The following is an 18,704-nucleotide window of genomic DNA, read 5'->3' on the forward strand; positions in this document are numbered from 1 at the left end:
CATTTACAACAACTATTCTTACCTACGTAGTCTATATCGGCGCCGTTACATTTCCGGGATTATTCAGGTGCCGCCGGAAATTCCGCCTGATGTCCCTCATTTTCGGCCAGCTGTCCGTCACCTTCTGCTTTCTTTGTGTTGGCATTCTAAACTCCAGTCAATTTATGAGGACTATGGTTAACTGCTCCTCAGATCTCTGCAGGGTAAATCCAGACAGCTAGCTAGACTATCGGTCAAATCTGAGTTTTCTGTTGCATGCCTAAAACAACTTTTGAACGTACACATTCCACTAAAACAAGTTCCTTCCCTAGGCTATTTTGCAGCGGCATCGTGGCTCTGTTCGGTGCTTAGCACCGCCCAAGACGATTGTGATTGGTTTAAAGAAATGGCAATAAACCAGAGCATGTTTTTCTCCCATCCCGGAAGGTTTTGTGGACTAGCCAGACCTACCTCTGGAGCACTGTGGAGGAAGGTCTGGTAATGTGAGACTATTACCTACGTAACAAGTCATGTTGTTGGTACCCCAGATCACATGCAGCACATTCATCTGTGACCGTCTTGGTCAAAGAACATCTTATCCAGTGTTTTTGTGTGTGCGTCACTACTGCAGTTTCTGTGTGTATGAAATGAATGCTAGGTGTGTGTGTGTGTGTGTGTGTGTGTGTGTGTGTGTGTGTGTGTGTGTGTGTGTGTGTGTGTGTGTGTGTGTATGAATCTGTAAGTGTGTATATAACTTCCTGCCCTGACCTTGGGGGGATGGGAGCGCTTGAGGCAGCACTGTCTTATCATACAAGTGTTACGTCTCCCGTCATCAATGGAGACAGAGTTGAACTACTACTCTGCCTGAGACAAGTTATGACCTACTGCAGTTGTGACAGTAACCAGAATGAGACCAATCAATAAGATTAGTAATAAGCTTGTCAATGCATGGTCATAAAATTAACAATAAACAAAATGTCACAATCATTCTTTATTAGAAGCTTGAATTTTTGTTCAAGCGTGTGTTATTTTTAAGTGGAGCTTTTTTCAATTTCAGGTTTTTTAATGCTACATTTTCTTTTCAATGCTAAAATGTAAAGTCACTGTCCTGGCTCCTTACATTTTACGATTTGGTAACTGTGAAGATCATTATGCCATTAACATGTTAAAGTTTGAATTGGAGTACACCATCATACATTCTTTGCACATTTTATGTTATCAATGCAAAATGAATTGTACTAATTCAATAGTGTTATATTACTTTGAGATACTGTGTTGCAATGTTTCTCTTAATCACCCCAATAATTTTCGTACAGTTCCTTACCTAAAATTGCCTGAAGTAACATAAGTCTTTGACTGACAATAAAGACAGAAATAGCTGTTGTATAACCTTAGCAAATCTAGAATAAAGGTTTGTTTGTCCTCAGAGCTCTGTGTTCCCACTTTTCCTCTTCTTTGGTATGCAGACTTCTGCCAACTCTATTCAGATTGTCTGCTATTTTTCACTGATGCACCAGCCTGGGACAAGATGAGCCTCTGGCTTCTTCAAAGGTATCTTATTCACATGTCACATCCGGATTAGCTGCTAATCAGCGTGTTGGTCATATGACAATTGCCCCAGTGGATAAGCTATGCAGCCAGACTACAACTAATATTATTAGCTCCTTGCTCTCTATGAGTAAGCTCCTAACCTTAAAGGTACAATCAGCAACTTCTCTGCCTTTAACTGGTTTGAGTGTGCTCACTTTTGATACAGTGGATAATATAATATATATATATATTAATGCATAATAATAAAAATGATGTCAAAATAATACTACTTACTATTACATGCTGTAAATCCATGAAATCCAAATGTTTGTCAGGAATTGTGAATGGGTGTAAATATTTTATATGAATGAATCACTGCACAGCAATTACTGTACGTCTCAAAGGAGGGCACCCACCAGACTTACACACAAAAAAGGATGTGTGTATTTGCAGTCTGGTGAATTGTTCAGGGAGCAGGCACAATAAAAACATCTCAAAAATATCACGCCAGGAATACAGTTCAAGCCTTCCTTTGTGAAGCTTCTAATGTCCACTTTTTTGTTTTGTCAGAGAGGAGCTGATTTAACTCTTTGGGAGTTTTTGATACCATTGTTGGGTTTTGCTCATTCTAGATCATATTCTATTAAAAAATAATAAAATCCAATAGCATCAGAACTGTAAATGCTATATTGGATATTGGACGTTATGAAGCTCCATACACTGGAACATATTTAAGCTCTTCTTTTGACATGTGAACCATTTTATCATCAATTAAGTTGTCTGATATAATTTTTTTTAATCCCCTTGTCTAAATGAAATTATACATTTATATTGATATTGAACATAAGGCCGTATATATCAACTAAAGACCTTCTGCCCCTTAATTATATTTTCTCCTCATTATAATTTCAACTTCTTTTTTTCCTGCAGTCCCACATTAGTGTTTCTCCTACATTGTCTACAAAATGTTGAGCATGCATGCACAAAAACCAGCAGATTGCCTGCCCACATCATCTAGAGCCACTATTTATACTTCAGTGACATTCAAACAACTGTCCACTTTGGTTGGTGTTGTGCTTTTACAGTATCTCTGGAAAGTAGAGGACAAACCAAACAGGTTTTTGCCATGTCAATGGGCAAAAACAGCACATTGTTGAGAAAACAAAAATGTAGGGAGACACACTGCAATCAGACGAGAGTCACGAGACACATTTTCTAAATAGAAATAATAATCATAATGCATTTAATGTGCATGTGATTGGTTGGTTGACTGACTGCTGGCACTTCCATATTGCCACAGTATGTAGCAGATAAGGACAGTGTATAGTGGTGGGGTATGTATAAAACCGATACACACACATAAACAAACATGCACTGCAAGCATTGTTTTTGTTACTCCTTTAAAATGTGTGCAAACGTTATTATAGGAAGATTGCTAGAATCATTTTTAAATGAAACTACAAGTAACAAATTAAAACTTTTTCATGACTGCAACAGAGGCAGTCTGGACCCCCTGATCTACATGCTTATTTCAGTAAATACACCTTTTCAGCAACATGCCATCTCCATACACTTCCACATTGATGTCTGGGAGGTGCCCAGTGCAACAACAGTCTTCTTCTGTTACCCTGTCAGGACGTTCTCCACTGTTGGCCCTGAATTTCTACTTAAACAATTTAAGTACTGTTTGTAATGTCACAGTTTGTTAGAATATTTATCCTCACCTGAAACCATCAGAAGCAGGGATCATCCTGGAAGGCAGTGTTGTCATGGATAAACTGAAGAACCCACCTCTGGCAATGTGGTCCAATTTATTAACTGTTCCTAGAGTACTCAATAGCCGCTTTCCGACCAAGTAGTTACAGGAACTTAGTTATAGGAAAAGTCCACTTCTAAACAGATCTACTAACTACTCTTCCCCAAAACCATTTTTTCCAATTGCATTCGCACTGGCCAAGTGGCCATAGGGACTATAGGAGGAGTAAGGGAGTGATGCAAGCACGGCAACGGTCTTTATAGCGTTAAAATCAGAAAACAAATACACCAAAAAAAGTATGAAATAAATACTAAATCTAATGTATATAGCATATTTGTCATAATTTAAACAAGTCTCCCGAAGAGAAACGGGTATCTCTCTCTCCCGCCTCTGCCTGCTGCGCTGTGGACGTGTGTGTGTGTGTGTGTGTGTGTGTGTGTGTGTGTGTGTGTGTGTGTGTGTGTGTGTGTGTGTGTGTGTGTGTGTGTGACAGCCGGCCAGCGAGGTGGAGTTTAACTCCGAAAAGACAGTTAACCACAGGTTCCCGTTAATCTTATGATGGACATGTGTTATGTGATATTTAAACAAACGAACCATCAATGGCGAAATAAAAGCCTCTTATTTACGAGACCGGTCTGAGAGACCTCCAGCTTACAGCGGGGTCTCTGAGCATGACTGAGCGAGCGACGAGCTAGCGGCCGGGACAGGCGCCTGCTGGCTGTCGCCCGCTGGCTGTCGCCTCACTTCATGGAGCTTCTCAACTCCGAAAACTTTGAAGCAAATTGTCAATTCGGCATCAATTTTCGCAAGACTGCCTATATTCGAAATCTAAACAGTTCATTTCTCACCTAAAACGTTGTCAGAAGTGAATTTAGTGATGAATAAGATGGCGAAAATTGTTAAAATGGTCCCGTTGTTGGTCTGACTGTACCGGAAACCCAACCCTCGTTGACCTAGGTACCTATGCTGAAAAGGGAACAGCGAAAAGACCCTGCCCTGAAGTAGGAGCTGAAAGAGTTACAGGAACTGTGGCCAGAGGAACTTAAAAATCCCCAAATTGGTCAGTCGGAACACAAGAAAAAAAGGGTTCTAGGAATGTTATGTTCTAGGAACTGCAAAAATCGCTCCGGTCGGAAAGCAGCTAATGTGTATCAACAACTTGTTTTACTTTATTCAACAGGTGATCTAAAAAATCAGCTTCCAAGTGTAGGGCTGGCCTGCGCTGACAAAATATATACAAAAACATATTTTTAAGATGGAAAAGGATTTGTTTGTCAACAACAAACAATGTGTGTTTTATTATTATTATTGCTGGTATGTCATTTTAAATGTTCATACATGGACTGCATTGTGTACACATTATGAAACACTTCTCAACTTAAATATTTGACTTGACACAAAGAACACTAAATGAAACTGGAAAATGTAGTAATTGTAACTTAAAATACTGAGTTGAATAGTCGGGCAATAAGATGATTTTCACTGCAGAATTTTAGTACAAATTATTTGGCTTCTAGTGTGGTACTTAATGTGTTACTTCCAATCTATTAGCATTAGTTTCTCCATTCAGTTTTTGAAGTAAAGTCAACTTGTCTGAGTTAAAAGTGTGGAGGTAGTTGTTGAGGTGAAAGACATCATTCCCCATTCATTGGCCTCATCCAAATGTTCTAAGCTGCTCTATTGTGAAAGTGAATTTCCAAATCTAAACCACTGGAAAGGCACCCACAATCACATCAATAATGTCCCTCATTCTCTCACATGCATACACACAAACATACTCTCATAACCACACACACACACACACACACACACACACACACACACACACACACACACACACACACACACAGCCCTGCCCCCTCCTCATCTCCTCCATGAGGCTTAGTTGTAAAACAACAAGGGAATCCGCCACAGTGACACGGTGTCCCCTGGTACTTTTCCACAGATATCATGTAGAGTGTTGCAATACGTTTAGATTTACTTTGTACACGTATTGCCTCACATTCCATGTATGCTCAATTCTTTTTTTAGGATAAAACAGTAGAAATTAAAGCAAATAAAATAAAGATTTAAAAGCAATCTTGTTAGTGCTGTCAGATGAGCCTTATGGTGACAAATCTGGTCTGTCCATTAATATATTTTCAGTAAACTTGGACTACACAAGAGTATGTTGTCCAGACAAGCCCCAGGCAGTGACACATAACTTTCCATATGTTTCAATGAACAGAGTGGTCCTCAGCACTGACCTTTCCTCTGCATGTACAATCCATTTAGACACCTACAAATACAAGGATGCATTCTTTGAGGTGCAACAAAGCCACCATTCATGTATCCCCTCTGAGCATTTTATTTGAGGTCGGATCACGAGTCCATGAGTCTCTGTCCTCATGTGACCTGAAACCAGCGAGATGATCCAAAATACTGTGATTTATATTTTGGTCAGCGTTGAGAAACACTGCAAACTGGCCTGTTTTTGGTTCAGCAAGTTCTCAGGAACTCAATGTAGAGTGGAAATGTTGACCCTAAATGACTGTTTTAAATGTTATTGAATTGTCACTGTTAATAACTTGCTTGATGTAACATAAAACGTTTGCTCTTTTTAATTCATTGCTGTTATGATCTCGATGGAACAGCAATGCTCTGCTAAAATCCACAGCGCACAACAACAAAAGCTGTAGCTTTGACAAAAATAAAATGTGGTGAAGCCTTTTAGCAAAAAAAAAAAAAAAAAAGAGTATGATTATAAAACAAAGGATTTGTATCACAAGCACTGAGAGGAAACTCAATGGCCTACCATGAAACGTCCCATCTCTGGTGCCGAGCCAGGCTGTGGAAACAACAAATATGAAAGTAATAAAGAGCAGGGTTTCCTGTTTGATGTTGAAGGAGCAAAATGTACTTTTCACGAAACTTAACTTCACACGGAAGACATGCAGATGTGTTCTGAAATATTGACAGATATACTGAACCATGTTTCACTTGACAGAAAGCTGCCAGTCTGGTCCATCAACATTAAAACATGTTTTAATGTTGCCAACTGCATGTCAGAATGCTGCCTACTTAAATTCACACTAAACTGGTGACCAAATCATAGACCAAGATGTCATCAGGTTTTCGGAATATCACTGATATGAGTTCTTTTTACATTTTTACAGTGTCTTCAGACAGCAATTAACAATTATGTTATTTCCCCAATTATTTTTTAAAATGAATCAATAATTTTGGGGTTCATAAAAAGTCAGAATGTATGTAAAATAACTTACCCCCCCCTTATCTGTGCAGCAAAGCACATTATTGGCAGTTTGACACGGTGGTATATTTGATGCAACCGGGTCACCTAAAGTTCACCTGTTATTATGTTAAAACTACATACCACCAGCAGTTTAAATATACAGTATACTTCTCACTAAGTCCCACACAGGCTGCATGAAAGCAGTTCAAAGTTCACTATGGGAACCCTTTTTATCAGTGTTTCATGGGTTGTGTGCAGTGTGTATACTTCTTCAACAGCTGCTGAAAAATGACACTGAACTTTGTGCTATAAATAAATGAGTCATGTATTTCCATGCATCTTGTTTCACCCTTATACACTTTTATCACAAACAAGCTTCATATTATTATTGTTTTGTTGCCTTTCTGTGGCACTTTTGTACTTTTGTGGTATGGAAAACAACAGTGTCATTATCTTGCCTTTTTTTTTCTCTCATGCATGCTACTCCCCAAATTCAAGTGCATGCTTCTGGTTCAACAGAAATGAATACTTCCCTCTTTTCGCCCTAAGGCTATGTGTCTGCAAAGACTGAGCTAGTTTTAGTTTCATATTTTACTGACATGACCTTTGATCCCTGCCAGGCAACCATGTGCCTGGGTCTTGTTGGACAGGCACATTGATATCCGTCTGCTTCTCGGCCCCGGGTCAGCGGAGTTCACGAGAGGGGGTGGGGGAACGCTTGTTAACACATAGCACAGCCTCTTTCGCCAGCCCGAGAAGCAGAGGAGAACGGCAACAAATTTGTTTCAGGGTCAGTTGGAAAAATCCCATGCAGTGTTGTTTTCATTAAATGCATTCTTCAGATGGGCCCCGCAGAAAGTGAAAAAGGACGTCTGTTTGATGTATAGGACACAGGCACACATGATCAGAAACAATGTGTTGTTGAACATGATCTTTCTCCAACGTTTGTGTTTTTAAATCTTTTTAAAGGGGCATTCCACCAATGATATCACTGATATTAGTTTACTAGTGCTCCTCAGTCAGTGAAAACTTTTAAAGGGGCTTATACTAATAAAACATCCATGGGCTTTCAAAAGAAAATAACCCTGATGACGTCATAGTGATGGCATCATGGTTATTTCGGAGTGGGCTCGGAGATTACAAATTTGGAGGAAACTGTAGACTTTGAAATAAGTGAAAATGTACCTGGCAAGGAGTGTCTAACTGACTATCGAGTTGCATTATGGGAAATGTAGGATCCAGTATTTTTGGAACTTGACCCACAAGAGATTAAAAGTCTGGATATCTCAGCCTCTGCTGCTTTGGTTTTTACCATTCTTTTTTACTTTGTCTCTTGAAAGCCCCAATACATTGTGGAAGTACAATAATAAGTCACTGGAGTGGAGAGTTTAATTGACACATTTTTTTCCACTTCCAGCAGATTGAGGTGATATATTTTTTTTGTGGTCCAGAAAGAATCAGACCTTCCTTGAAAGGAAAACAAACTGGCAGACATTCATTCTGCAAATCAAATTAGAAGCACCATGTTAGTGTGATTGTGTTGATTTGAGTCTTAAATGTTTCACATCTGCTCTAGCTTATCTACTATTGCACTGCAGCTAAACCCTAATGTGACGTAAATATGCTGCATCAATATGAGCAGAGGAAAGGCTGACTGATCAAATCTATGCATCGTCTTGCCTGCAAATAAACAACTAAACCAGGAAATCAAGGCTCCCCTACTGACTGAACATGTTTTGTGCCTTCTCATTTAGATCAGAAACTATTGCTTCTTTCAAAGGATGTGAAGATGAACAACCCACAGAAACTTGGGCCACTAAAGATAACCGCAAGGGAAAAAACATCTAGAGTGAAACCATTAACTAGAAATAGACCTCTTTGTTGCCATAGCCACCTGAACAGCTGTAATTTAGACCTGTTGAGCTGCATTGCACATTTATTTCACAGGGGAAAATTCAGTCTGAGCATTTTTCTTTTCTGCAACATATACAGTAAAAATAATGATGGGAAAGGTTGCTGTTTTTCTCCTAAAAGCTTATTTTGGACAGTTTTATGTGTGGCTGATAATTATAGCAGTAACATAATATATGTAGAAGACTTCTACGAACAATAGGATAAACTAATATAATTAGTATTGTTACTTGTGTTTAATGTTGCTAAATATGACCTACACATTGTACCCACTTCTGGCCCTGATTATGTTCATTGTAGGATTTTTAAAATTTAATTGAAACTTGAATTGGAAGCTAGTTTATCAATGCATGGTTAAAAACAAAGGTGTTTGCAGTGGCAATATGAGCTGTTGAAAATATGCATGCACAAGACCACTGTTGATAATTGGCATGTGGTAATATTAGCAAAGCCTCACTGCAGCTCACTGTGAGGGTGAAAGGGGATGCCAACAGATTGTAATGCTAGCCTATATATTCAAAAACACAGAAAACCCTTTTGTTTTTCACCAATAGATTAGACTGAATCAGGAAGGTAAAATAGGGGGAAATCATCATGTTGTATGTGCTTGCTTGAAATGTGCTATAATTCAACACAAAAGTACTTACAGAATATGTTTTCATTCAAACAAAAATTCAATTGAAAAACATAAATAATACTTCATAATTTGTTAGATACCGTATGATAACATGCACTTGGCTAAAGAAAAAGCCTGCTGGCTGCATTACCAGGTACAGTTTAAGATACTGTGCAGGGTAGCTGAGGTTATATGTACAATTAAACAGGTTACAGAATAGATTAAGGTAACACTTTGCATGAGGCACACACAATCCTGCGTAGTTACCAAGGAACTAGTAAGGACCACAGCATTTTTCTTGAAGGACACAAAAAATACTAACAAATATATATATTATATATTATATATATATATATATATATAAGTACTGGTTTTGTGACATTTAGCAGCGGATTTGGTGTTAATCAGGAACAAGTCATTAGGAAAGTGGTCAGATATCTAAGAACATGTCATTACACACTGGTTCATTATAGCTAACATAGCAGTCTGTTCTTCATCATCTTATCATTATATTGGTTTACATAATTTATTACATACATTAGTTCTTGATGCAGTTTTTCAGGAAAGTCAGTTGTTCATTAAAGAGCAGTTAGTTCCTGATTTGTTGCCTCATTCATCAGTAAGTATACTCATAAGGATTCTGTGTTACGAATAAATATACAGCTGTGATGTTAGACAGGAAGTGGTGCGAACATAGACAAGTACAAGTGAGCCTTTTGGAGAATTGAGGACTTTACACACACACATACACACACACACACACACACACACACACACACACACACACACACACACACACACACACACACATTGATATCTATAACCTGTGTGACATTAAAAATAGGACGCACATACTCTCAGATGTGAGATCAATTTTAACACAAAGTTAATTGTCAGTATTGCAGAATTCCCCAGGAGGCTAATCAAATGTTTACTGTAAACGTAGGCTATATAAAATGTAGGCTACTTTAAGAGAAAGTATTCCCGTAAACATATTGCCAGGAAATGTATTACTTTTAAGTGTTCTTAATCAATTTAAACAGACGAAGCATGGCTCCAGGCCAAAGCAGAAACTATACAGTTAAATCAGCATTGCAACTTTAACTGCTAAAAAATGCAGCTGTCAGAGCGAGCAACGTTTAAATCAAGCACAAACGTAGTGGGGAGATGTTAAAGAAGAAAAACCTAATATGGGGGAATTCTCTTTTAAATTCTTAGAAGATAAGATGACTGCCTTTTCTCAACTCTTTATAGCACCTCAGGTAGGTTTACACATGTGGTTTACAGCGACAACATGCTCTCATATCCCCCACGGTATTTATAACTGGGTCAGCTGACCTTGCACTTGGACCCATCCACTACAAAGGGAAGATTAACCAACTAGGATAATAACAAATAAACTGCTGAAATCTCAGACATATTCTGTACCAACCCTACAAATATGGTTAATTAATAAGTATAATAATTGAGCAGCCATATATTATGCCGTACAATACTGACGGCAGAGGGTTGAAAGGACACAGATGGCGGTAAGCAGCTCCCCCGCCCAGCAGATAATGGTACGGCCCTCTGTTGAAATTCCGAGAATTGAGCTGCTCTGTTTCTTAGAACTGGATTCTCAGAACTGGTGATGGACAGAGTTTCGAGGAAACTTTTACAAGGTGACTTTTTTTCCTTCCTATTTTCTCAGCATTAGGTCAGAAGTGTTGTGAAGTAGCAGATGCTCATGTGGCTGCTCCCGGGCTGGACTATTTTTTAATATTTTGTGATAACTTTTAGCTGGAAGTGAACTAACTTTAACAGATTTGAACTATGAGAGTTGATTTTGACAGCTGCACTGTCTTTGATTGTGTTTTAGACGGAAGTGCGGAATAAATTTGATCACTTGTATGTTACATAGCAGCCGTTAGACTGAAAGCAGCAGTTTTGCGACATTAACCTTTGCTGTTCGTTAAGGCAGCAGTTTTTAGTTAACGTTATAGCTCAATATTACTTAGACATGTTATTGTTATATTTGTATATAGCATTTGTCAAGTTACGCTACAAAAGTGGCGCAACGGTTCTGTCACATCTAAATTTCTCTGCGCATTTCTTTTATCGAGAAACAATCTTTTCACTTTACTTAATGTCTCTAAGACAGCGCCGATAACTATCCTTATTTCAAATCGAGCAAACACTCTTTAAAACACATGATTAAAGTACAGAACAGTCCCCAGACATGGCAGCTTAACACTGTTTCTAAACTTGAACGGACTTGTGCTGGCCTGCTCGGTGGTTTAGAGCCAAAGTTACGCAGCAACAAAATAACCACTCCTTGGAGTCACATCCTACGAAATCATGCTGTCTCAGTTTAGTCTAATATTTGAAGTTAAGAGATAACTCGATAAATTAGTTGAGTAGGAGGAAATAAATGTTAATAGGTTAAATGAGATGAGTTCTACTTATATCGGGGAACAGGAAACCTCTCTGTGTACTGGCAACCTAATCTGAACAGCCAGGACGGAATGTGCTCAACGTCAAACACGTTTACAACCTACAGGCTGCCAGCACTTTGGTCTGCTGTTACACGCTGTGAAACTGCAGCGAGCGCAGACATGAGAACATTATAGGCTACCCACATTATCGGGTTTCCATATATATATATATATATATATATATATATATATATATATATATATACATATATATATATATATATATACATATATATATATATATATATATATATATATATATATATATATATATAGATATATTATAATAATGTCTGTGGCTAAGATTTGTTGTCGCCTCAAAATTATGATTAGCGCCGTTTTAAATTGCATACAGATGTTGACCAACTAAAAAAACATAAATGTTTTCAATAATAGCATGTTTAAAATATTAATCATAGCCCATGTAATAACGCCATCATTAAAGATGTAGTGTAACTCCCTTTCACTTTTCTCTTTGCAATGGCGCCACTCTCTGATAAAACACTGTCAAGACACTTAAGGTTCAAAGCTTGTTTTTCATTATAACCTCTGGAGGCAGATGTATTAGAGAAGTTTATCATTTTATATAATGAGTGTTCATTGATGTATAATTTACTGACTGTTAAATAGGCTAACCATGTGAGTTAAGTTTGGCTTAACTTCTTGGGTCTTAAGATGATAATCCTCAGTGTACCAGAATTTAGCAAAGTTAAAGTCCATATAGGCTGCAAAATAAAACTTACTTGTAATGTCTTTGTAGTGCATATATTCTTTTTATCCATAGTAAAGTAATGTGACTTAATTAATTTTTCTGAAAATCTGATTGAGTTATGCTTATATTGGTGCCAATATGCAAAAAAATCCATTCCATTCCATAATAAACTTCATGAGATTCTTTTTCTTTTTCCACGATGCTAACAAGGTGGTAAAAGGAGAATCAAGAATTAAATCATCAATTTTAATTGTATAAACCATTATAAACTAATCAAACAATCACAACTGTAAATTCCATATACATCTGGTGACTAATGAACAGTTATTTATGTAATATATATATATATATATATACTGTTTGTATTATTGTTCACCTGCCCAGGGACTGGGGATGAAAATAGCTTTTAACTATATCTCTTTATAATGCATCATATTTCAAGTATTGAAATTTATGTTTATTATACCCGTTCCCTGTTAATAAACATATATAATAAGTATAATAAATACAATAAAAATACCCACATTGTTACTTTTCTACTCTGCCTACAGTATGTGCACCTCTCTTGTGTGCCTGTATTTAGCAGTGGATCAATTTTAGAGTCATCAAAATGATCAAACGATGTATTATTTTTGTCCCTTGTTCAGATTGTGACAGCATGGCCACGACTGCAGATGGCTGTATTCAATTCACACGCCATGCAGGTGACGTCCTGCTCAACTTTAACCGCCTCCGCAGCAGGAACATCCTGACTGATGTCACCATACAGGTGGACGGGCAGCATTTTCATGCTCACAAGGCCATCTTGGTGGCTTGCAGGTATGCACCATCACAATATCTGACAGTTTGGCAGCATGATTACCTATAGACTATTTTTTCTTCTTTTTTTTTAAATTTTGCCTTTGGGACCATTTTATATATATAATTATATAATACATATTTTTTGTGACTCAAGTGAATCACTGTCCCTTACACAGCCACACCCTATAATCTATACCTCCTAGCAAAGAATATTTTCTCTCATCTGTGCAACCCTCTCTCTTATTGTCTTACAGCGGCTTCTTTTATTCTGTGTTCATGGACCCCAAAAACGCAAACCTTAGTGCCATCAGCTTAGACCCCAAAGTGGACCCCAAGGGTTTTTCTATCCTTCTGGACTTCATGTACACATCCTGTCTGGACCTTAAGGACAGTCTGGTCCTGGCCACCATGAACACAGCCATCTACCTCCAGATGGAACATGTGGTCGACACCTGCCACAGGTTCATCAAGTCCAGGTAAAGGAAAATAGAAAATGTGACAAGACACACTCTAATGTCTTGGTAAAAATGAAAGGGATCTGAGTTGGAGTTAATAACTACATAACTTTGTCATTGAAAATGTTTCTGCAGGCATCCGATTGAAGAGGTACAGATCAAGTCATCACATCTGGCTGAGGAGATCCCTGCTTTAAGGCCTGTTGATGAGAAAGAGCCAGACTTTAGAAACAACCACAAGTCATCCTCATCCCCTCTCCAGGAATGCAGGAGCTACATCCCTAACGTTTTCAGGGGGATCAACACCTCTGGTTCCTATCACGTCTATGGTGATCCCCACGTCCCTGCTGGGAAGCTAGAAGGTTCCCATAAGGTCAGCGACCTTCCCAGAGAAGGGGCTTTGTCCCAGAAACGATGCTCGCAGGTACCCAGCACCAACATGGCTCACAATGAGTCCACTATCATCATCTCCCACCATGTGCCATCTCACCCAAGTTTCCCCACCACTATCATCCGACCAGATGGAGCCCACAGGAGCCTTCAAAGGCCTGTCTCTCCTATGGAGGAAGATAGCATTCAGCAGCCACAAACCAGCTGGCTAACATTGTCTCCAGGGTTTAGCAAAGGTGTGATTTGCAGCCCTCAAAGCCCCCTCAGATCTGACTGCCAGCCCAACTCGCCCACTGAGTCCAACAGCAGCAGAAACGCCACGCTGAGCTTCAGACAGCCTTCAGACTGCCCCAAAGATGCCAAGGCCCGCAATTGGAAGAAGTACAAGTTGATCGTTATGAACCAAACTCCTGATGAGAATGAAAAGGAGGCTCAGAATGGCAGCACTGAAGCTATATCCATGTCGCCCTCACTGAGCCCCTGCAGGAGTGGTGTAGCAGGTGGACACAATGAGGTCCAGGTAGAAGAGGGCGTCAACGAGCATAGAGAAGAAATCCTCATGTCTCAGAGTGTCGACAGCTGCAGCAGCAGCACCTGTAGCACCATCAGGTAAAACTCCAACTCATTGTGGGATTTATTTTGGTTTTAGACTAAATTTCTCTACCACCACTGCCCTTCTAAAACTCACAAATGATGTGTTCTCATCCTTTGATAAAAGCCAACTCACAGTCGCAATTTTTATTGATCTTTCTAAGGCTTTTGATAGGGTTGATCACTATCTCCTTCTGGATAAGCTGTACTCTATTGGTTTAAATTAAAATGCTCTCCTGTGGTTTAATGCCTATCTTAACAATAGACTTCAGTTTGTTGTTTTTCAAGGTTTTCAGTCTGAATAGCAATTGTGGAAAAGGGTGTACCACAAGATTCCACCTTTAGACCCCTCCTTTTTTATTTTTATTAATGACTTACCTCAAATATGCTCTAACTGTCATGTTCATCTTTAGGCTGATGATACTGTTATTTACTCTGATTTATTACAAATCCAGAATTCCTTACAGTTTGACTTTAATTTGGTTCAAAACTGTTTTTATAACAATAGACTCTTATTGAATAAGAAGAAGTCCTGCAGCATGGTGTTTGGTACACGACACAATCAAACATATCCTTTTGATTTGCATATTCATTTTCATGATGATTGGGTCACCCCTTGAGAGAGTTCATTCGTTCAAGTATCTTGGACTTTGGATTGACCCTGAACTCTCCTTTAAGCCCCACATTGATTTTATTATTTTAAAAACATATGGCTGTCTGAGTTCATTTTATCGCTCAATTAATTGTTTTACATTTCAAGTTAGAAAAATAATCATTTCCCAGTTGATGCTGCCTATTATTGATGACGCTGATATTGTCTATCAGAACACCTCTGACACTAATCTAGTCCTCTTAATGTTGTTTTTAATTCTCTATGTAGATTTATTTTGAGGTGTCTATACTTACCACTTAACTGGCTACAGCCTAAATCCAAAAGGCAATTTCATTGGGTTGAGTTCATCTTTAAATGTATTTATTTCAACTGTCCTTGAAATAGTTTTTGTGGGTGAGAGAGTGTGAGCAAGCTGCCTGTATCTGTGTATTTGCAGTGTATGTTTGTTATGTAATGCTGTTCTGTTTGTACGTGTTTTATAACTATATATTTGTGTTTATAGGACCCCCTCGAAAATGAGATGCTACATCTCAAGGGGCTATCGTTTCAATAAAGTTAAACTCTGTGGTCGTCTTTTTGTGTGCAGCTACCACAGATGCTCCTCTTGTGGCTGCGACAGCCCTCAGTGCATGGAAATGGGTCACCTTTCTCCTGACTCTTACAGCCGAGATGACACCACCAAAATGCACTCAGAATATTCCTCCTCCAGCTGTGGTAAGTGGACTCCACAAGTACCATACTATATTTAAGTTATAACAAATGATTTCACAGGATTATTTTAAACAAAACAACAGAGGTGTGTTAAATTTACATTGATTTTTTTGCTTCTTTGTGCAGAAAGCACCATATACTTCTGCAATGGGTGTGACTCCAAGTTCACAGATGAAGATTCCCTGAAAGAACACATGGCCCAGGTGCACAGTGACAAGCCATACAAGTGTGACTTCTGCCAGGCTGCCTTCCGCTACAAGGGCAACCTGGCCAGCCACAAGACCGTTCACACCGGTAAGATTGAAACTTCCTTTATAAAGTACAATCAAGTTTACTTCCTGGATGTGACTGTTTTGGTCATTGCACAACCTGCTGATTTTTCTCCAGGTGCGAAGCCTTACCACTGCAACATCTGCGGCGCTCAATTCAACCGGCCAGCCAACCTCAAGACCCATACCCGCATTCACTCTGGAGAAAAGCCATACAAATGTGAGACCTGTGGTTCCAGATTTGTCCAGGTGAGAAAAAAAAAGCTTTGCAAATGTCAAACCACTGCTTTTAAGTGTATGTGTTTTGATATATGTTTTAATTCTCCTTCAGGTGGCCCATCTTCGCGCCCATGTGTTAATTCACACAGGAGAAAAACCGTACCCTTGTGAGATCTGTGGAACTCACTTCCGCCACCTTCAGACGCTCAAGAGCCACATGCGCATTCATACGGGAGAGAAGCCTTATCATGTAAGGTTCCTCGTCAGTCCCTTCCTCCTTATCCACTGTGTCTGCTGGCTAAAAAGAGAGTAATCCCTTCTCCATGCGCCTATCAATAGTTGTAAATCCTGAGTAGTAATCCTGGAGAGCTATGAACGGTGGCTGTGGGGGTTGGGGGATGAAACCGTCCCTTTAAATAGTGATTCTAAATTTTTTGTCTTTTATCCTTAGTGTGAAAAATGTGACCTCCACTTCAGACACAAGAGTCAGCTGAGGCTTCATCTGCGACAGAAGCACGGCGCAGTCACTAACACCAAGGCTCAGTATCGCAGGATTCCCAGCAACATCAACACAGGCCTGGTGAACTCCTGCTGAGCCCACTACAGTCTCGCAGGGTGTCATTTTTTTTTTTTTTTTGCGTCAGCTGCCAAGTTGTCAAAAGATGTTTATATTTTTCAAAGAGAAACCAAGTTCTCTCTTCATGCATTCGTAAATGATGCACATTACTTTATGTAAGCTCTTTGGTATTTCAAAGATTGTCGAAGTTTATGCTTTCGTTGTGATTGTCTAACAACAAAATGTACATTTTGAATGTGAAAATTTGAGCAGGCATTTCTCTTTAAATGCAAATATCTTAAAAGAATGTCAGCATTGAAGGACAGTCCTCTCTCTCATTGGATTGTGAATCACTGTTACAGTTTTGCTTTTGATATTGGTATGCATTTTGCCCAATAATGTGGTCACAGTTTATGCAGTTATTTTTCTTTCTTTTTTTTTGTAAATAAGATAATATATATTTTCAGATTGCCATCTGCTGGCAGAGTACGAATATATTTACGTTAAGTTTGTCATTAACACAAGGGCTTGTTATTTTGCCATTTCATAGTTTGTGGTACGTATTGTAATATGTACATATTGTCATTCATTTAAAAAAACTGCTATGTAGATATTTTCTTTTTTTCAATCATTTCTAGCCTGATGGTATTTTGCACATATTCATAATGCTGTAATTCATATATTTTCATACTTTTCATTCAAATATTTTTACTTAAAATGTTCTTGACATGTTAAAATTGTTTGTTTGAACCCATGCCCAGCACTTGCTATTCTTTTATTTATATTCTAAATTTTTCTTTGCTGTATTCTATTACATTTTGGTGCTGCAATGATGCATGTCAGCTGGATCATTAAAATTTGACCGTATTTTATCAACTATATGTATTATAGTTCACTCATACAAACCAGTGTATTAATAGTGCCTTACATTCACACTTCTCTATTTGCTACCTTCCCAGACTAACTATTAATGCGTTATAACTTGAACTATATGTAAGCCCCGGTAGTTATAAACTGCTGTTGTGCTGCATTTCACATTTGGTACGTTGCCCTGTTGTCAAGTGCACCCATGTCTGGTACTGTTTTGGAAGCTGACTATCTGTTGAGTGTAGCTCTTAAAATGCAGATTCACCAGGCCTCAAGCTAAAAAAAACACTCAGGAATATTAGTAATATGTAAGCAAATGTCTTACTGCAGATTATATACTGTGCATATATATACATGAAATTAAAAATGAATTATGCAGCACTTGTTGCTATAAATGTGTTCATTATTTTCAAGTAAAGATGTGTCTTGACTTGACTTAGCATTTGGAGAAGCACCGATGGTTTAGTTAGCCAATCGATTAGCTTCTATTTGTGTGTGGGGAAGTGGTAAAACTATAATAAAACTAATATGCCTTATTCATCAATAAATACATTATTAAATAATACATGAACACTGAAATATATGAATTAGAAATTTGAATAAGTAAATAGCATTCTAAATATATGAATAAATGCTGACATAAATACAGAAATGCTTCACTTACTTATACAGTCAATATTTATTTCAGCATTCATTTACTTATTTACTAAGGAGTCATTTTCCATCCTCTGTAAAAAGAATCCAACTGACAGTTTTTTGAAGAAAAAAAACTAAGATAAATGTGCTGGCATTATACAGTGATGCCTAGCGCACCCTGCTGGCTAATAATGTTGAAAGTGACCAAGTGCATGGGGTTTTGTGAATTTGTAAATTATTGTGTAGCAATTAATAACTTGATCCAAATCTTTTTAAGTACTGGACTGCAGCACAATACTACACAAATAACAAAAAAAGCACATAATATATAAATATACAACCCTCACATATTAAATAAATGTTATAGATTAATTAAGCAAGACAAA

General features: G+C 38.2%; 1 protein-coding gene across 1 annotated transcript; it reads left to right on the forward strand.

Moving 5' to 3' along the window:
* The first annotated feature begins 10,624 nt into the window (after positions 1 to 10,624).
* Positions 10,625 to 17,696, forward strand: bcl6ab (BCL6A transcription repressor b). The gene is made up of 9 exons (XM_078264431.1): positions 10,625 to 10,685; positions 12,858 to 13,029; positions 13,266 to 13,487; positions 13,602 to 14,465; positions 15,647 to 15,774; positions 15,898 to 16,065; positions 16,159 to 16,289; positions 16,372 to 16,509; positions 16,711 to 17,696. Exons 1-9 carry the CDS (start codon positions 10,655 to 10,657, stop codon positions 16,852 to 16,854), a joined length of 1,998 nt encoding a protein of 665 aa, XP_078120557.1. The 5' UTR covers positions 10,625 to 10,654; the 3' UTR covers positions 16,855 to 17,696.
* The last annotated feature ends 1,008 nt before the right edge of the window (positions 17,697 to 18,704 follow it).

The sequence above is a fragment of the Sander vitreus genome, chromosome 12 (genome assembly GCF_031162955.1).
Source record: "Sander vitreus isolate 19-12246 chromosome 12, sanVit1, whole genome shotgun sequence".
In the NCBI taxonomy this organism is placed as follows: Eukaryota; Metazoa; Chordata; class Actinopteri; order Perciformes; family Percidae; genus Sander; species Sander vitreus.